This window comes from Tripterygium wilfordii, chromosome 8 (genome assembly GCF_013401445.1).
Source record: "Tripterygium wilfordii isolate XIE 37 chromosome 8, ASM1340144v1, whole genome shotgun sequence".
Taxonomy (NCBI): domain Eukaryota; kingdom Viridiplantae; phylum Streptophyta; class Magnoliopsida; order Celastrales; family Celastraceae; genus Tripterygium; species Tripterygium wilfordii.
Window position 1 is genome coordinate 12,510,935 of NC_052239.1, and position 20,785 is coordinate 12,531,719.

General features: G+C 35.8%; 3 protein-coding genes and 1 long non-coding RNA gene across 8 annotated transcripts; 1 reads left to right on the top strand and 3 right to left on the bottom strand.

Annotated features, from left to right (window-relative positions):
- Nucleotides 1–1,331: 1,331 nt before the first annotated feature.
- On the bottom strand, nucleotides 1,332–2,105 carry LOC120004617 (kiwellin-1-like). Its single transcript, XM_038853991.1, has one exon. The coding sequence runs from the start codon at nucleotides 2,060–2,062 to the stop codon at nucleotides 1,502–1,504; it is 561 nt and encodes a 186-aa protein (XP_038709919.1). The 5' UTR covers nucleotides 2,063–2,105; the 3' UTR covers nucleotides 1,332–1,501.
- Nucleotides 2,106–2,968: 863 nt separating this feature from the next.
- LOC120003501 (anaphase-promoting complex subunit 13) lies at nucleotides 2,969–5,521 on the bottom strand. 2 transcript variants are annotated; one of them, XM_038852506.1, is made up of 4 exons: nucleotides 5,380–5,521; nucleotides 3,808–3,895; nucleotides 3,608–3,661; nucleotides 2,969–3,251 (listed from the first exon to the last, which is right to left on the bottom strand). In XM_038852506.1, exons 2-4 carry the CDS (start codon nucleotides 3,881–3,883, stop codon nucleotides 3,190–3,192), a joined length of 192 nt encoding a protein of 63 aa, XP_038708434.1. In that variant the 5' UTR covers nucleotides 3,884–3,895; nucleotides 5,380–5,521; the 3' UTR covers nucleotides 2,969–3,189. The 2 variants fall into 2 exon arrangements, with proteins under 2 accessions (XP_038708434.1, XP_038708435.1); XM_038852507.1 differs by having other exon boundaries at nucleotides 3,808–3,890; nucleotides 5,382–5,417.
- Nucleotides 5,522–7,543: 2,022 nt separating this feature from the next.
- Nucleotides 7,544–8,062, top strand: LOC120004430. The gene is made up of 2 exons (XR_005469534.1): nucleotides 7,544–7,742; nucleotides 7,834–8,062. It is a non-coding gene; the product is annotated as an uncharacterized LOC120004430 (long non-coding RNA).
- A 1,748-nt stretch (nucleotides 8,063–9,810) lies between these two features.
- LOC120004514 (mitochondrial adenine nucleotide transporter ADNT1) lies at nucleotides 9,811–19,297 on the bottom strand. 4 transcript variants are annotated; one of them, XR_005469554.1, is made up of 9 exons: nucleotides 18,842–19,294; nucleotides 16,794–16,842; nucleotides 16,558–16,721; nucleotides 15,593–15,630; nucleotides 15,005–15,117; nucleotides 14,374–14,487; nucleotides 12,697–13,035; nucleotides 11,204–11,354; nucleotides 9,811–9,832 (listed from the first exon to the last, which is right to left on the bottom strand). XR_005469554.1 is itself a non-coding variant. In XM_038853875.1 (8 exons), exons 1-8 carry the CDS (start codon nucleotides 18,997–18,999, stop codon nucleotides 11,271–11,273), a joined length of 1,008 nt encoding a protein of 335 aa, XP_038709803.1. In that variant the 5' UTR covers nucleotides 19,000–19,297; the 3' UTR covers nucleotides 11,003–11,270. The 4 variants fall into 4 exon arrangements, 2 of the variants coding, with proteins under 2 accessions (XP_038709803.1, XP_038709802.1); XR_005469555.1 differs by lacking the exon at nucleotides 9,811–9,832 and adding an exon at nucleotides 10,186–10,329; XM_038853875.1 differs by lacking the exon at nucleotides 9,811–9,832 and having other exon boundaries at nucleotides 11,003–11,354; nucleotides 15,005–15,066; nucleotides 18,842–19,297.
- Nucleotides 19,298–20,785: the final 1,488 nt, after the last annotated feature.

Consider the following 20,785-nt stretch of genomic DNA (forward strand, 5'->3'; position numbering starts at 1 on the left):
TAATGGTAATCAGTTCTTGCTAGTGTTAGTAGTTACTCTTTCTCAGCTAGTTACGTGGAACGTAACAAAACTCTCTCTAGAACAACCCAACCAGTATGACCGCAGCCGCACCTTCAACATCGACTGGAGTTCCGAAATGGGAGCTGACTCTGGGAGATCTGTTCCGATCGATGGGTAATTGGGAGCTGACTCTGATATCAAAGACTTGTTGGAGTGTGAGATCGGAGACCATTAGCAAGAATTCAACTAGAGCTGGAGAGGATATTTTTGAGAAATAAAAGAAGATTGAGGACAATTTTGTACAAAAAATCAATATTGTCTCAAAATGGTTCAAAAGGAGACAATTTCAAAAATGACAATATATGGTCAAGAAATTGTCTTGGTTTTTGGGACAAAAAATTGTTGTTTGGTGGTTATGAACAATTTATGGTTAATTGACAATAAATTGTTGAGAGAAATTGTGCACCAAACGGTGCCTATAAATATATAGATTGTGTATTTACATATGTGGGATTCATTGAAGTTTATATAGCTTCTTTTATGAATGATAATATTTTTGCATAAATGATTATATTAAAGATATTATTCGCATAGGATTTAGGAAGATGACTGGAAATGTATTGATCTTTCGATTCTAAGACCCCTCGTGAATTTATTAATTAATATAATTAGTTATTAGTAAAATAAAAACATGTGAGTGATTAATTTTTCGTGCATGTCTATGTAGAACTTTATGTTCAACGAAAATGACATCGGCTTTGAAGAACATAGTCGATGAATTGAACAAGGGAGAAAAATTTAATGGAGAGAATCATAAAACTTGGAGCATGAAGATCTAATATGTGCTAGAGGAGTAAGAGGCTCCTAAAATCTTAAACAACATAATGGTCAAATCCGCAATCCTTTTAATTCCCAATTTGCATTCTTAAGTAATTTCTTCATAAAAACTTTACACTTATCTCCTTTTAGATTCCACCACCTAATTTTATACTCACATGTTACCCTATTTCTTGTATGTCATTCCTTAAAGCATATGTATTCTTTGTTGTGTGGTTACACTCTCCTCCGAAATCACTTTACAATCCTTATAAAGTTTTCTATCTTTTGCTTAAGAATGAAATCTATCTTACTAGAGTTATGCTCACTCCTGTAGATAATTCATGTCTTCTTAAACTAGATATTTACTGGACACAAGTCATACCACATGCACAAGAATCAAAAATGAAAAATAAAAATTATTTAGGCTTAGTTTGCACAATGTAAAAAAAGTGAAGTTCAATTATGTAGCAATTCCCAAACTGTTTGGCGCAAAAGACTTATGATGTTGAACTGGTACAATAATTTTAAATTGAACGCGAAAAGATACAACAAATATACATGTATACATACATACACACACATATGTATATTCAAATGTACATAAAGAAGTTCACAATCATAACATCACAAGTACATAACATTTAAAAGCAAAGCAAATACTGGTATATGTGGTGTTCAAGACTCAAGCATCTGTCCAGTATATATCCAATTCACCCCAGTCACTTTCAGGCACTCCCAAAGCCTTCCAAACCGCCTTGGAAGCATCAACATCATTGTTACGGCATGGAGGTTGATAATCATGATCAGAATCACACCCCATCGTCGAGTCACACTCGTCGACTACCATGGCCTTAACACTCCTTCCATTACCATAGATTGTAATATATTTCAAGCACCTGCTCTCATTGTTAAACCATCCGGTCGATAGAGCAACCACCGGAGTATCATCTGAGTGGTACTGATTGTCACATTCCGAAGGTCCACCACCGTCGCCGCCCTTCTCGAAGCTATTGATTGTCAAGGTTGCTTTTGTATGGCCTGTCACTGGTGGTGAGCATTTGTAGGTGGTGTAGATTTTTCCTTGTTTGCAGCAATCGGAATTGTTCTCTTGGTTACATTGATTTGGTGGAGGCTTCTTCCCGATTATCTTCCCGCTCGGGCTACAACTTAGAGCTTCCGCACTGACACAACTAATGCCAATTAGAAGAAAGCAAGAGAAAACAAGTATACTTTGCTGCTTCATCTTCTGATATATATTCTTGTATTTGATATTGCTGCTATATAAGTGATGGTTATGTTTGCAGGATATTCAATTGTGGTAAGGCTTTTATATAGGAAACATTCTCAAAGCAGCAAACTTTCAAATGTGAGAATTAAGATAACTTTGTAGTCTTGGTTTTTAAAATAATTGTTGCAAGAGGGATGATTTTATGGTCATATAACAGTCTTTATTTTGTTTTTTCTCCATGACTTGAATTTTCACATCTACCAGGAAAATTAGAAATAGCCACACAAACTCACCTTCTACGCCATCAAATTCAAGATGAATCTGCATGGTAAAAACTCGAGTTTACTTCAAATCTTGGCAGTCATAATTTTAAATTTACATCATCAAAAATATTAAAGGAAAATTACTTAATTTTTTAATTAAAGCGGACAAAATATGGACTGGTTTAGTTTAGCGCGCGGGCATAAAATTTATGAATTAATTAAGTTCAAAGAATGAATTGGACAATTGACTTCTATTTTAAATGGGTTTGGCCCAATAAAACTTTTAGCAGCTTCCATTAGAATAAATAAATTTTAGCGCTCCCCTATTACACCATTTGAGGTGTTAAAATTAAAATGGTGTAGTGGCGAATGGATCTCGACTCTTGAGAGCTTCCATAACGTGGTCTGGTTTTGGTAGATTGAGCAGATCATCCACAATGGATACTAGTTAGTTAGCATAGACGCGTGCACTTTTAAACCCAGAAAGCTTAGACGCATGCACATTGTATGTGCGTAATACATTCATCCATGTAAAGTCCTATTGAGACAACCGACTTTCGGGTAAGTTCATCGGGCTTGGTTATGACTACTAGTGGTGTCAAGTTCATGCTTGGTGCATTTTTTAACTGCTCTCTCATCAATCACTGGCTGCATATATAAGGCATGTGCAGACTAGAAATTTTCATTAAGTAATTTTAGGTCAACAAACCATCCGTTGGCTTGCCTGTGGACCTGTGGTAAGAAATTTGATAGACTTGCAAGAAATTTGGAACCACGAATTTTATAGACTTACAAGGTCAAACATATCCCATATAAAGGATCCATACAAAACCAAGACTCAGCACCAATGCCATGACAAAGATCTTCATGCCCGGAATTCTACTCGGTCCCAATTGCAAGTTCATGCCAAGTATCTTCATTTACTTGTTGAGACTCCTCATCTGAAAAATCAAGCATATCCACAGAGTGCATAAACATAACTTCATAGAATCAGCTGGATACTATGTCAAAATAAGAAGACGATACAGGAAAACATGATTCGTCCATTCTATGACGCATAAAATAAGTATCGACGATGGACCATATGTTAGAATCCTAAGCCATTAAATAGAGGATGACTTTTCTCACAACTGGAAACAAATCTCGAGACTTGGACCTCATGAAGAATAGGAGAAATGCGCTTATCGACTCAAGCACTGAGTTCCATTAAGATAAGCATTTTTTAAAAACAATTCATACTTCCATTTTCATATCATGACGTGCAAAAGTAAAATTTGTAATTTAATAGCGGACATACTTAAATCCTCAGCATCATCAGTACGACTAGCCATCAGTGGGGGCAATGGAAGATCTGCATAAGCAAAACAAAAATTGAAACAAATGACAAAATGGAGAACATTAGATGGATGTTACGAGAAATAGAGAAGACAAACTTGCAGAAAGTGATTTTATGTATTTGTGTATGCACATATTGATAGGAGGAAGCACTAATGATACCATCGTCAGGCAAAGTGTCTCTCATCCATTCCTCGTCCACAATATCAATAAGGACACCAAGGTTTAATTCTGCCATACTAGCTCTGTTCTTCATATTATAGAACATATAACAGAAAAGAAAACAATTCAGTCATGATGAAGACATTGCTCTACCAAATCAAATAACACCAACACACATTCAAACCCAAGGAAAGAATAAGACAAAATGCGGACAGAGACTGGTGTATATGCTACTCCTATCTTGCAGTGGGAAAGGTTTGCAATGTCATTCAAGTTATCGACCACGAAGCATCCTACTCTTTACAAAGTTGATCAGAATAAGGTACGAATCACTTATTGTTGCTTGGTGTTGAAGAAGAGGCATGCTATAATGATGTGCTTATGGATGATGCCATTCTATTGCACAGCACTAGGTTGCATAATAAATACTCAGTTCATATCGCAAATGGAAACATTTACTCAGCTTTTTGACTGGCCAAGCTGATCCGTCAAAATATGATCAGTTTCGAGCATCTATTATGACTAGAATATTTATCAATTAACTGCTTGCCAACTATAAAGCCATTTTCATAATTCATGTTACAAATCCACCAGTAGAATAAAAGTAGAGAATAAACAACTAAATTAAGAAACTCAAAGTAGCGTATACACAAGGACTAACAGGGCATTTGGTTGGTGTTTTTAGGGGAATGAGTGTGAGATGAGGGTATGATTAGATATTCCCTTGTTTACTTGAGTTTTGGAGGTGGAATCCAAAACTCATCCCTCTATTCACCCTTTGTGGAGAATAAGCCAACAAGGGATAATGAGTTTTGCTATGTAAAATATTGTTTTTTTTTTTTAAAAAAAAAAAAGGATAACATGGAAATTATACTACTAATATTCTCATCCCATACTCATCTCACACTCACCTCGTATTCATCTCTTCATCATCTCATGCTCACCTCACACAATTATGAACCAAATACCCCGTAAAGGTGTCAAAACACAAAATCTTTTCAATTACTCCACTTGGCTTACTCACAGGATTCTTCGAGTCTCGCGTATTATCCATCTGAGCTTAGCAAACATACTTTTTGCTTAAAAGATGGAGTAGATCAACAGGAAACAGCCATAAGAAATGAGAAACAGTACCAGTAATTAGACAGGAAATTTGCTTGTTACAAGAACTACTGCCAACACTAGTAAAACCAAAGCTAAGCTCAAGATCCATGGTCACAAAATTCATCTAAAACTGGTTCAGCAGCTAGCACAGACTCAAAAAGAAATGCAGACACACGTACACACATAATGCCGGAATCATATAAGACTCGTCACAATCCGACCCGGAAGCCTTAGTCGGTTTAAGACCACCGTACAAAATCAGATCGATCAACGACAAAAAAAGCAGATTCAACTTTGAACGCAATATTGGATATTTTCTTTCTCTCCTCAGAAAATTGAATCCCAAACGAAAATAAAATAGCCAGAACTCATAATCCCGGAAACCTAAATTTGCAAAAAGGAAACCTCCAGTAAATCGAACCTTAAACGCAGAAGGAATTGAAGAACCAAGAAAAACAAGATACATACACCCTTTCAAGACGATGACGAGGATCCTCCGGAAGCACGTATTATTGCGAGAGCTCACCTGTAGGCAGAGTGGCAGGCCACTAAGATTTATATAGACGAGAGACAGAGACAGACTGAGCAATACGACGAAAAAGAGTAAGTGAACCGTTCTCTTGGGCCCAATAATAGATTGCAGTTGTAGGCTTGTAGCTACCCTTTGGCCTAACTTTCGAATGGGCTAGGGTCAAAAGCATAGATCCATGGGCCGAAAGTGGGCTAAATTCCTGACCGCCAAATTAGTTATTTTTTTCTGCATGGTTACGTTAATTACAAATTTAGCCGTGAAACAAATACAATGATGGGGAACACTAGTCTAGTTAATTGAAGATGATGGGGACCATGAGAATCACTAACCACCACTTTACATTTGAATACAATCATACATCATTAGCTGTCAAATGAAAAACACTTCAGTTGCCCCTTCCTTATTCGGAAATTTTGGTGTAAAAGTGTGCCAGAACAACAATGCATGGTGACTATATGGGTCCGTTTGGTAGAGCGGTTAGGTTGATTTTCAATGATAGTGGAAAAGCAAGCTATAAAAAAAACTGAGTTTAAAACTGTGTAATATGCTATGAGGTGTTTGATGAATTAAAAGCTGACGCTAATAAAAAAACTGTTTTATAAAAAAATTTGTTATTATAATATGATTTTTAATCTTAAATTTAATTAAACAAATATAATTTATATTTAAATTAATTTGAAGTATAAATTATAAATTTGTTAGAAATATTTTATATTTATATATTATTACTGTATTTTTTTAATTTATCATTATGTATTAAAAGTAAACACGTATAAAACTAAAAGTATAAAAGTAGAAATATTTTACTTATATAAATGTTAAATTAAAAGTAATAAAAGATAGGAGACAACAGTGGGGCCACACTGTAATACTCTAATCATCACGTGGGCCTCACGTTTAAAAATAATAATAATAATATTACAGCATTTCCGTTGCAAAAGCTCCTCACGAGAGCTGTTTATTTAAAGCGGATTCGTTGCCTAACGGTGCAACGAAAACACACAGAGATCCGCTGCACCAAACAGGTGGTATATATGCATCGTCACTGCTTACATTATATTTTATATATATACACAAAGGAATTCTTCCTCATTAGCATGATTCAACTTTAAAAATTATATTTTTAAAATTAAAATTAATTTTTTAATTTATAAAATAATAACAAAAAATTTAACTAATACCCGAAGTCTTCAAAAAGAGTTCTCTAAGTTGATTTTTTAATAATGATTTTTACGAAATCCTAATACTAAGAGTCATGACTATATGTTAAAAACACTATTAATGAGAATTGAACTTAGGCACTCAAATAAGAAATAATAATCCTTAACCAATAAAAAAAACATAATTTTTGTTACCTCTATCCTCTATAATATATTTATCTATATATTATGTTCGTGTCGCTCGATCGGTTGAACCAGTTATATGCATACCAATCGCTTGATCAATATAATTTTGATACTAATATTTAAAACATTGATAAAAATACTATTTACATTTTTCATTTTCGATAATGTCACATTTCCCCTGTCAATTCAATTTTCTTGATTTTAATTCCAAAAGAATTGTATTAGAAATTCAAAATCCAAAGTAGAAAAATTAGAGATGTGAGTGAAACCCACAACTTGAATTTGAAATTTGGGATAGCTAAAGGCTTTTGCTTTTCAAAGTAGGAAATATAGCCGTTAAATCCGTTACATGATTGTGGGGTTAGGTAGTAACAAAGAGAAAAGACATCTTGGACATGACAGACTGTCGCCGTGCATGCCACCAAAAAAGAACAACCGTAACGCACATGGCCAGACCTCCGATGGCCTTGCATCCTAATCAAATCAATTTCAAATATCTTCATGGACCCCACCTACACCACTAAATTGTGGATTCCCGGTATCTTTTATTAGAATTTTCAACTCAATATACATCAACAATATTATTCGCTTTGAATTATTCGATTCTTATAGATACATCAGACCTTTATGATTTTGTCTCAAGAGATCAAAACATGTTTAACTACAGAGTTATTACAGGTTGTTTTCCTCCAAGAAAATGCGTTTTTAATGGTTAGGGAGTGGAAGTATATATATATATATTAATATCATCTTCTGTCTTCCGTGTGTATATAATCATCTTCCTTCCTCCCAGGGGCTCTTCACAATCTCTCTGACTCTGTCTGTCTGCAGATAAAGAAGAAAAAGAATGGCAAGAGCTCTTGTTTTGGCAATCCTAGCTCTTGTTCTGGTCTTTGTCACGCCTTATGTTGAGGCCCAAGCTCCGGCTCCGGCTCCGGCTCCGGCTAGCGATGGTAACCCCGTTGCTCTTTGTTCCCTTTGTCTTCATGGATGGTTTCTGAGGATCTGAAATGTCTAATGTGTTTTTTTTTTTTTTTTGTGCAGGAACTTCGATTGACCAGGGAATTGCATATTTGCTGATGATTGTGGCTTTGGTGCTTACATATCTCATCCACCCACTCGATGCATCTTCCTCCCATTTCTTTTAGGATAGATATTGATTGATTTTCTCATGTGATTTTGGTTCTATATGGTCTGTACTTGTCCAAGAATTGATTGATTAAGTTGTTTTGATTTTCCTTTATTCAAATTTCAGATCCCTTTTATCTTGTAACTTTCAAGACTCCTTACCATTGTTGACTCCCTCAGGACATGCAGAAACAATGTCTATCCTAAATAAGAAATTCGACATAAAACTAAAAGAAAGAGAATTTATGTTCCAGATATCTATTATGCTGTTGCTCAAGCATCCATGGGTGAGTGAAAGCCTAGAGCGGATTGGCATAACCCACTGAGTGATATATGAGTAAAGTCATTGCACCTCTCACACTAGTAACGTGTTTTCAGAACATAAGAACTATTGGGACGGTCAAAAAAAGAATAAATCTATGTCGAGTCGGTAATCTAGAGCGGACAATATCTTTAATGTGTTTCCGCTTGGGTTTTCAATGGATGAGAATCATATGTGATGCAATGTATACTTGAGAACTTGGCAAAAAGAACCAACTATTCCAACAGATGATCCAGCGCGACTAAGATTGGGACGGATTCCTGTCAATAGACCCTGAACCATACAAGTCCATTACAATGACATGTCAGTTGAAATAAATAATTACAAAGACCTTTCATGAAACTGGCTCAAAATCGTAAGCTATTATTTTGTAGCCAGCAAGCATGCGTGATCATTGCTGGCACTTGGTCATGTAGCACATACAGGGTAAAATAAACAAATAATACTTTAATTAATGACATCCACCTACGAAAGAAAGGTAGGCAGAAAGAAAAGCGTAATGTAAAATTGCAGCATTTTGCCACATAAATGATAAACCAGTGGTTGGTCTCATTAATACTTCATGGCTATGAGTCTTTACTAACAAACCAATCTCAGAGTCTTCCTAACTTTTGTAGCTAACACAGAGTGATCATCCACTCTTACCAATGACACAAAAAGAGACAAACTTGAAGCCTCCATCTAAGAGATTTGGGGGCTCCGTAATTCCTCAGAGATAATAATTCGAATCTAATGTTGAAGAAACAACCAGACAAGTTTTAAAAATGAGAAAACAAAAATGTGGTATGATGTGACACACCTTCCAAATCATTATATTCAAATTATAAACTCTACAATTTTAAACGAATGGTGGAGCCCCTCAGATCCCCACCTAGGTGCTCGGCCAAAGGCATTATTAACCTGATCAAACTGCAGTGGGGGCTCCCTATGATGAAGGCATAAAAGCAGACTCTTGAAAAGCTAGAGGAGCTAAATCATACTAGGCATCAAGAATTACAGCAACTGCAACGAAAACCGAGGTTCCAGACAATTATAAAGAATGTAAAGGGCAAGTCATACACTACCTTTGAAAAACGACATCACAAAGGGAATACATAATGGCTAGTAGAGCAGAGTATTTGCTTTTTCTTTTTCATATCCTTTTGTTTGGCAAGTTGAGATAGGTATATTCGAACCCCAACTTAGGATAGGGTGATCCCCCTTCTTTTTTGTTTCCTTATACTAATCAAATCATTTTCTTCACATTAAATTTGAGTCCCAAAATCTTTCTTCACGATAGAAGAGGAAGGAATTCTCACTATAAAATGAAAGATTAATATTTTCTATGCTTATGAAAGACAAATATAACCAAGAAAGTTGCCAAACTCCACATTAAGCGTCAAGGTATAAAATAAAAATGGTTTAAACTCATTACAAGGGTGCTTTTGACACCCTAAATTATATATCTTAAACCCTAAACGTAAAAAAAAAATAAAAAAATGCAATCGATCATTTATAATATGTTTGGAGAAACATTAATAGCATAAGTCGCACCTACATATCCCGGCTGCAGATAAAATTGCATTCCTCGCATGCGGACCATTGTTCCTTGGACTGCATACAATATCTATATGTTGAATTTGCAACTATATATAAAGTACAAACACAAACTGAGGATGATATTTAGATAAAGACAATGCTAAAGACCCCCAAAATTTGACCCCTAAAAGTCCCCAAAATATATGTGGCATTAAAATAGTCGTTGATTAAAAACACACATGTAAGACCTATTTCACATACAACACTCCACATTAAATGAGGGTCTTTTGGGGGTCTCAGGCATTATCCTTTAGATAAGGACGCATGGATATATACACATTGATAGCTAACATAAGTATAGCTTGCTTTGCTGTATATCCATGTCCGAGTATAGATATATCAAACTGAAAAATAGACGATTGATGCACATGTATATATGTACAAAAGTCACAAAAGAGATGCATATTGCAGGCAAGTAAAAAGGAAAACCACTCTCGCACACACGGCTCCCGTAGTGGGCAGGGTCAGAAATAGACGGATGTATGCAGCACCGCACCACTGCAACTCTATGTCTGTTTGTTTATATGTACATTGGAGGCAGACGAAAAAAAAATGCATATTGGGTTATTAACATACAGGTAAACGTTTACAATTAATTTTAGACTGTAAAAACATATGTAGATGCACAAAATATACGCAGAAGCGTACAAATACATAGAAGTGTATGCCTTGCATAGGATGGACCTAATGTGAAGTTGCCAAAGCATCCAATAGTACTTCCAAAATTACAATTAAGTTGTTCCAACCGAATTTTCCATCTCCAAGGAAAACCACTCTGGTCTCCTATCAGAAAAATTCCCAATTCTCCCTTTGGTGCTTCGACTCTCACATAAAGTTCTTGTTTCGGCAATGACTGGATTGCACAAAGCCTATGACATCATACTTTGTGTCTATCAATTATCATGCACCAAATGATGAGTAGCATACACATATCCCTATCCATAGCTTATGGAGTCAGTGTCCATATCCATGGTTAATATAATCCTTAGCAAAACAGGACCTATGTTACAGTCAACATTGTTTAAATTCACGACTTGGGTACAGGAGAAACAAAGTGGGGATGAGAATAATATAATCCAGAATGCATTTTGTATGTGCTTTAAAAGGTTCATGCAGCATTAATCTTCTAACAAACGCAACAGAGACACACACAAACAATGAGAGAGAGAGAGAGAGAGAGAGACAGAGAGTAATAATACTTAGAAGATGGTCGCATGTAATTGCTTTTCTTGCATTGTTCCATCGACATACTTATTAAAACAGATTATGAATGACAAGCTGAAATCAGGGGAAACATGCTTATGAAATCAGGAAAAGCAACATATTGAACACAGGCTTAAACACGCCCATAGATTCAGGTAAAAAATGATAACAGTACCCAATTACCTTATCTCTAGATGCTTGCCTACAAAATTAGCACACTCGTTCAATAAAGATGATAGAATACCCATCTTCAGTCTGAGATTCTGATTTCAACTCCTAAAATGTCTTTTACCATCTCATAGGTCACAAATGCAATTGCTATGGATGGGACAACCTGCAAAAGTAGCAGAAGAATCACAGTGTGTCCTCTGTATAAGGAAATAAAACAGTATGTATTTCTATTTGACACGATACCGACCCAACCACAATGTCTTATGCACCAAGATTCCATGTAGACAGGAAAACAAATGTCTATTTTATTGCTTAGACGAAAAGAATGTTCATAATTAGATTGATATCTTCGTTCTTTTTCCTTTTTCCTTTGAGGGGGGAGATGACGTAAAGTAATTTGTTCATTAAAACAGCACCAAGTGTCCATCCCAAGTAGTCAGAATGTGTACAAGATAGGTCCTTCAGAAAAACTAAAGAAAACACGTAAAAAAGTAAACTAGAACATAGTTCAATAACAAACAAGTTTTAGAAGAGAAGAAAAAGGTAAGTGTTGATCAGAAAAGCAAAACCTCATTCCCAAATCATCTCTCCAATCCTCCAAATTATGCTTTTTCATACCATGTAGCATGGATAAAATACAAAGAATTCTAAGCAAACAATCCATTCAATATGATTTCCAAGCAACCATTCCAGCAAGCAAACGATTCTAGTATTTATTAATATTATCATACTCATCAAGAAGCAAGAGAAACAAGGGACCATAAATCCCAAGGAACAAAGGAGAAGCTGAAAATTGCACCATTTTTTGGGGGCACACAAAACCAATCAACAGTGGCCTTATTCAGTTCAATTAAATTTAAGTTCCTCCTAAAGCTACTATTAATCGCAAAAACTGGCTTTAGGAGGCAGTCCAACCCACCAACCATTGAACAGATGAACCCTGAAATGTAAACAAAAACTTTTAAAAAGACCTTCCCCTCTAAACAAGTTTGTATTGCAAGACATCCATACCAATGGACCAATGATCACTGGCCCATCAACTTAGTTGGATAAACTAAGACCAAAAATTACAAATTGTGGGTTAACAGTACCAATCGTCATATACAAAATATAGCAACGTCGAATGTACAAACATAGTAGTTCAGGGGTTAACTGGGGCCAAAGTCTGCAACTTATGAGCCAAATTCTTTAGGGCAGCCAGAACCGTGATTCGACGTTCCATGAATGAACTACAAAGTAATTTAGGCTAAGGTTTATCAGGAATATTATAAGAGGATCAAGTAAAGCAATCCATCCAACCAGCTCCATCCCTAAGATAGAAAATTAATGAACCTTTCGCTTCCCAGCCACACAAAGATACATCACAATTCATAAAACAAGCTTTTGAAGGTCTCAACTAAACATTTTCCACTGCCTATGGAGTCAAAAACTTGCATAAAGTAGTAGTCAAGTAAGCTTAATGATTATCCTATACTTAGTTTGGGTGGACAAAGGACACTACGCACCTTCACAGAATTGGGTACCAAACCCTTGTACAATGCCCCAAAGCCCTCATGCCGAACAGTTTTCCTGAATGCATCAATCATGCCATTATATTCAAGTCGAGTTTTACTGCTTCCTTCACCCGTGACAATGGATGCAGCATCTTTCCATCCCACCATCTGCATTCTTCGGCGAATCACATCAAGAGGGTAGGCAACAGTTTGGCCAACAGTTCCAGCAGCAGCTCCACATGCAAGCCTTGTTACCACACTTAATTCTGAATCTTCAGCGAGTCCATTAGCCTTTACTAACCAATCTTTTAGAGATTCATATACAGCAAAGTTGAGACCCACATAAGGAATCTGCAAATAAATAAATTAAAAAAATAAAGTGCAAGTAATTATATAACATCATTGAAAGAAGATTCACAATGAAACAAAATCCAAGATTTCATCCCCCAAAAGCTTAATAAGTTTCATTACATGATGCAACAAATTTTAGAGAGAGAGTAGCTAGAAACTAAAGTTAACTCCACCGTTGATTTCCATCCAGCTCTCTCTCTCACTCACACTCTCTCACACAAACACTCCTTCTCACTCTCTCACTCTTCCCCCACAGCCCATAAGAAGCCATTTTTAAAAAATTCTCTCATTTATCCATTTTACCTCGCTGTCTTATATGTTTCCTGTTAAGCACAAAGGAAGAACATCTATACTTCATAGTTCATACAACTGGACTCAATTTGTTTCTCTTTTCTGAGAAAAGTACGACATATCCCAGCATAATTATATGCAATAAAGTAGAAAGGGAGTACCCTCAACCCTTGGATCCTGATGAAGAGAAAAACTCACACCTTCAACTTCCCAGCTTTACAAAAATAGCAGATTGTAACTATCAAGATATATATAAATGTTGAGAAATTGGATTGGGGGGTGAGCCCACATTACATGGACTAAAATTGGGCTTTCTGGACACATGTGGATGGTGGCCCATCTTAACTCAAAAGCTATAGCTCATGAGTTTGGGTTTACCCACATGTATATAAAGCCACACACATACCCTTCTTTATCCAATGTGGGACTTGTGGCTTAGGTGTGTTGCAACAATAAACCAATAAATTACATTTCAATGTTAAATGAAACCTCAGACAGTCTAGTACTACTGAACAAAAACAAGTCAACAGTTAACCAAACATTTATACACAAAAAGGCCTGATGGCCATTTGATAATAGATCAAGTAACAAAAGAAATCTTAGGTAAAGTGCCCAAAAAGATGAAAAGAGAAGTTATTATTCCAATATATTAGAGGTTCAGTTGAATGGATGCAAAACCACACATGTAACTGAACGAGAGGCTAGAATTGGGTATCATATGCTGGGTCTTTATTAATCCGTTCTATTATCCTTTTAACCAAGAGTTTGTTACTGTTAGAACTAACCATTCACCTAATTAAGACTGGCACAAACTTTTGGTTTTCCATAAATTTTCCTCATTGGTCAAAGTAACTAGGAATGGATAGAATCCAATCGTACAAGGTAACATACACGCTAAGCTTAGGGTTTATATTTTTGTACTTGTCAATACAATCAAACCATGACCATATCGCTTCTTCTTTCGTTTTTTAAAGACTGAGTGCATAGATGCAACATTGGTCATAATCAGGATATCCAAATTTAGTGAATTTGTAAATTTTGACTTACTACTCCAATGACAGAAGGAAGCCAGCCCTTGTACAAAGCCCGCGGGCCTTCCTCCCGGAGAACAGTCGATAGAGCATGAAACATTCCTCTGTACTGGAAGGGAGATTTCTCTGTCTGCAAATGAAATAACAAAAATAAATAGGTTTACGGTGCAAGGTGTCACACTTAAAGAAAACCAGGGAGCCCAAACGAAATACATTTAAGCTAAAACAATCAAAGAGAGGAATTCTAGGTCAATCTAATAGCAAGTTTCAGAAATTCAAGAAGATACATTTTTCCCCAAGTCTGTGGCAACATAATCTTCAGCTTAAATAATATGTTACGAAGCAAGATATGAGTCTAGTTCCCAGAACAGGGCACAGTCACCACATTAAATAAAATAAATTCTTCTGAATTGTTGAATCGTACAATTCATACTGATTCCAGGGATTCACAAACTGAATCGCACGATTCCCTCTGCAATACGATTCAAATGATGATTCGTATAGTTTTCGTTCAAAGTCGAATTGAATCACAAATCGTATGATTCTAACAACCATGACTACATATACTTTAGACCAAATGATGCAATACTATGGAAGCTCCCCTAAATCAATTTTCAATCAAATCAATTGAGTACACAAGATAATACCTGCACCGTTAGCCTGCCTCGTACCATGTCCATGGGATAAGTTGCAGACATGGCAATTATTCCTGCACATGCTCCCGCTCCAAGGCGTAAAACAGGAGTAAGCTGAGCATCCTCTGCAAGTATCAACAAGAAAAAAAAGACTCAAAACAGCCTATATTTCCAATGAAGTTCCATCTATTTCTGAGTTCTCATCCAGTCATGTCACAGTCGGAGTTTCAATTAAGATTAATTTAGAAATATTAATAAGAATCATTTCTTTTAATCAAATCAAAGCCCAAGCTACGTGTTAGTCATCAACTCAAATTTCCACCAAGTTATGTGTCGCATATGGTGCAACAAAAGGATATCCAAAGGAGCTGATTCATTTTTGAACAAATGTAACATGTGTGACACCATTCTGAATAGGTTATCAGCTAACCTAGAAGAGAAATTTATTAAGTACATGGAATCTACTAAACAGTCTCCATAAGGCTCTTCATTCTTTTTATTTATTTATTTTTTCTTTTTCCCCAATAGGCTTCACATGTCAAGGTAATCCACAAAAAAAATAGACTAACAATCCGACATTGACGATGATATTGAACCTACCATTGCCAGTTTGTTGTTGATACAGCAACAATATCGCCCTGTTAAGAAAAATATCAAATAAAATCAATCAGAAAGAAGGAAACAACAAATCTGTAGATTCTACAGCACCTTTGCTAAGAATGGATAAACGTTTCAATACTCGGGCCAAATGTACATAAGAACCCAGCCGTAGAACAATATGGTATAAGACATGTGGATGCAGCCATCAGCTGGGTAAAGGGAACAGCTTTACTTACCTAGACCAGCAAAGATGAGAAAGGAAGGCTTTACGACGTTTATATTTTGACTGCAATTGAGTATTCTATTTCAAATGACCGACTTTAATCCAATGTAGTCATTAGTTTATAATAATTTCCAGAAGTGTACATTAGATGAGAGAGAGAGGTTTTATGATGCTCACAAATATTTGACTGCAATTCAGCACTCTATTTCAAATGACATTCTTAAACCAATATAATCATTCGTTTAATAATTTCCAGACATGTACATCAGCTAGGCATATGAAACCATTTCACTTCCCCTTCCACCATCCTCCCACCAAAAAAGAAACAGCTAACACTATGAAGTCAATTGCACTCTGCTTTTAGTGATTCAAGTGAATTTAATGTCATAAAAACTAAAAGCAAATTGGCCACAAAAGTACACACACAAACACAAACACAAACACACACACAAAATAATATATTGTATTATGTATAAAAACAATTGGAACCTAGAACCCAAACTACTCACACCCACTACATTAGCACCTGAGATTTACAGAGAGAGAATTTAGAATGACAAGTAACATAAAGTATGTTCAACATAAAATCAAAGCAAACATATATTTTACTCGATAGTCGCTTCAAGTAATAGGACGTTGCAGATCATCTAACTGACTAACTGTGTTGAGAAAGCCTGAAAGCCATCATTTGCATACTAAAAACAATTAAATAGATGCGACATATTCTATATAGAAGTCATACTTAGATGCCTGCTCATAGCTGAAAAATTTCACCGCTGAGTTTGGGACAATTCGAGCACAATTGGCACCATTTCCTTTGAACAGCCCACGAAAACCCTCAGTTTTCCATATGTATTTCAATCCTTGAACTGTTCCATTATATTTTATGGTGTGCGGATTTTGAACCTGCACTATTTAAGAGCTTATTAATGCAATAACCATACAGTGAAACTGAAAATTCAAACAAAAGTAACCAACCTGTAGCAGTATTTTCAACCGTTCCAATGGAGCAACGGCTGTGCGTGACCTGCACTTATATGCAACCACTTAAGCCATTGTAATTCAAATTGCAATCACATGAAAGTGAAAAGAAGTTTCACACAAACATATAAGATGAAGCCTACATACAACTATCAGCAAATTCAACAAGAATGAAGAAGTTACAAATACTGAAGTAATTTCAAACTAGAGACAACTTTTTCTAATATGTAAGATATGAACTTAAGACCCATCGAAGCTATGCTTTCTGTCAAATCTGACGTGGTATAAGAATTCAACTCATTATTTGATTTTGAGTTAACTGTTTCTGTCAAATCTGATGTGGTATAAGAATTCAACTCATTATTTGATTTTGAGTTAACTGCTTCTATCTAGTGAAGACCTTCCAGATAGAACAACCTAGAGATACACTTTACACTTTGTTGTTCGTGGTGAACCAAGGTGTGATTGGTTTTTTTTCCCAGTAATCTCCCATTTGGAGCCTGTTAGAAGCTTCAGTTTATCCTGCAGAAGTATATTTCTCCAACAGGCTGCAAGTGTTCAGATTGTGATAACCGTATCTGGTCATGCATAAGGTTGCATGCAGTATCAAAACTGGATGTTGTTTCAAAGAGAAGTTGAATATAATTTCAGTTAAGGGAATCCATCAGAAAATTGTCTTCTATAAGAGACTCAATGACTTTACTCACATTCCAAATTATCTTATCTCTTCTTTCTCTTTTTATTGATTTCAATAGAAGTGGAATCACAAAATTAGCTCAGATCCCAACCTCCATTTAATCCTAAGATGTTCAAAATTCCAAACCAAAATTAACTCATTCATCCCCTAGATAACAAAACACCCAATAACATTGCTACTGTCCAAGTATCCCATTCATATAGACCAGATCAATCACTACTTTATTCATGAGCTGCATTATTTTCACTCAAAATCATGCATTATGTTAAGTGCCAAACAACTCTGATCCTGGCAACCCTAAAATCCTTTTTCCTAGCCATTTTAGTTAATTGACTAGCTACTCTAATACCCACTGCAGCAGCATCCTACATTAAAGTCCCATGACATTTCACAACCAAGACCAAAGAGTGTCATCAAAGCCATGACCTATAATACATAGCTCATAGACTATGACCAATAGTTAAAAAAATCATGGACATTTAACAAGAAAACCCAAGTAGTTTCGCTTCTTCTAAGAGAAGTGAAAGATGATAAAACACAAATCCTGACTTAGCATATGCCAATTAGGAGAAAAAATGTCACAAACAATATAGATTTCCGGAGAACAAAGTGACACAATGATTTGGTCAATTCTTTTCCAGCTCCTTCAGCAAGCTAAACTTGCACATGGTAGTTTTCGTAATCAATTTATGAAATTAAGAGCAGACCAGCTAAATCCTAAGCCAAGAGATATATAAGGCCTTTAAAGTTTTACAATTTTGGAGGAATTCAAATGCAAAATTAGCATCATCCCTATCAAAATATTTAATCGACACAACGATGATGGGATCAGTTAAATTAATCCATATAAGAAACTAGTGAGAATCCACATGAATTATACTTCCCCTTCATTCATGTAAAAAGCCACTCAGAATTACACTTTCGTATAAAAAAAAATACCACTATACCAGAGACTATATTGACTTGCTTGCTGATATTTGAGGGATTCATTTCCTTTGTTTCTTTCTCATTTGTAAAAATAATGGCTCCATAGTCCTATTCAGCTCTAAAAAAATATCATGAAAAATAATGACTCCTACTAGATAAACTATTCACATTCAATATTCGATTTTATATTATCTCCTAGAATCCTACCTTTCTTCAACAATAGGTCGAATAACTAATATATAGCTTTTGAAAATAGTTTCTCAAAGAATAATTTCATGGAAACAAAGAATCGATCATGATTGCTTGCTCTAGTGATGAAGATTTCAATTTCCAGTCCCACATTTTCCTCGCAGAGACACAAATGCAAATCCAATTTTATCCGCATGCTTGCAGGAAAGAGATAAAAGCGCCGAAAACTCACACTCCTCCGGCGACTCCTCCAGCGACAAGAGACTTGCAGATACTAAGAAAGGCGTGACTGGGGGCCTTGACTCCCTCCCTCGCGAGCTTCGCCTCCTCCGCAAGATTCACGATCGTTGAGACCGCCGATTCGCTTGCTTTCACATCCTCCGAAGCCATAAATTAATAGGAACAAAAAAGTCTCTAGCAGGTAAATAAGTAGCCGCCGTCGGAACAGTGGCGTAATTCGGAATCCGGATTGTTTCGGCGATCTATCACAGTAGAGAGCGTGTCTCTGATTCCTGGGTCTGCTCTCTACGTCGACTGTAGTTTGCGCAAGCGTCCTAGTGTGTGACGGCTTGTTCGACTTGGTGCTCCACCCGTTAGGTTCCCACGTGGACCAGGACGAGGGTTTTAGCCTTTTAGGTTGGGGGTTTTGAAGCAGCAGTTGTAGGGTCCCTATGTGATGTTTCCGCATTTTGATGATTGTCTATATGGACGGGTGGTAGAGATGAATCATTTTATCACTAGCGGGGATTATAAGAGCATTCGCATTAATATGTAACAGATTTTCTATTTTATCTATGAAATATCATTTTTTAACGGTTTATAGATTTTTTATTCAACAAACACTGCATCAGAATCTCTAATCCAAATCTCTACAACATTAAAATGTTAGTTTCTTCTTACAATTAAAATATGAGAAAATTAGTAATAAGTCATTCCATTAAAAGTTTTGTTCTAATAAGCACACTCTAATAAGTTTTATAAAAATATTCCACAAATGATAAAAAGTTATAAATATTTATTTTATTAATAGAAATACCCTCATCTTCCCTATTTGACACCCAAAGTGAATATTCCTTTTCCGACGACTATTTCGACCAACAAATGGGCAGGGATGGTGCTCTAGATATGGGTTACACTCTCGTGGTGGTTGCTTGTGGCGGCAAAGTCTCCGATGGCCGGATCGAGCACTTTTCTTCATGGTTGGCCGCGACTTCAAGGTCAAAATCCAATGGAATCAGTAATTGATGGTTGGGGATTGGTCGTGGTGCTCCGGCGCTTCGTTTTGGTGGGTCGGCGACCTTGATCGGTGGTCGGACGATGGTGGTCCACCATTCCCACAAATCTGGTAATTTGTTATATGTTTCGACCTGCACTTGTTGATATGTTATCTGTTTCTAATATATAATATATGTTTCTAGTAGATATCTTATTTTTATAGTGGATACGTAAAATTATGTGTATTAAATGTGAGAAGTTAGGAAACCACGATAGAAATACATGTAATACTTGTAATCTTATTTTTTGTGATTTTTTTTGGATTTTATGATTGTATACATGAACATATTATGATAGATAATGAAATTCTGGATTGTTGAATATATATGTTATCTGTAAATTTTAGGCAGGTGAAACTGATTTGGTTTAATTTTGTTATGTTTTTTAGACAGATTTCATTTGAAAATTTATGACAAATGAAACAGATAATATTTTGGAGAAACAGATAATATTTTGGAAAAACAGATAAAATTTCAACAAATCCAAAATTGACACACAGATCCATCACAACCAAAATCAGAAGAAAAAAATACAAAATATGAAGAAAGATGATGCGTCTTATCATATGTAATTGTAGCATATGCAAAACAGATACAATATTAGCAGCTCCAAAATAGATAAAATATCAGACCTGGTGATGACAATCGAATGACGACTTTTTCATTTTCATTCTCTATTTCTCTCTCTAGATCAAGGGCTCTACTTTGCAGATTTGTCTTTGTCCCAAGCGAAGGAAGAAGAAGAAACCTCAATTTTAGTCACAAGAAAGAAGAAGAATAAACGCCGATCTATGTCGCAAGGAAAGGAAAAAAGAGAGAAGAAGCAATGAATGAAGATGAGAAGAGGCGTCGATCAAGGAAGAAGAAAGTGGAAGAAAGAAGAAGAGTATTTGTTGCAAAAA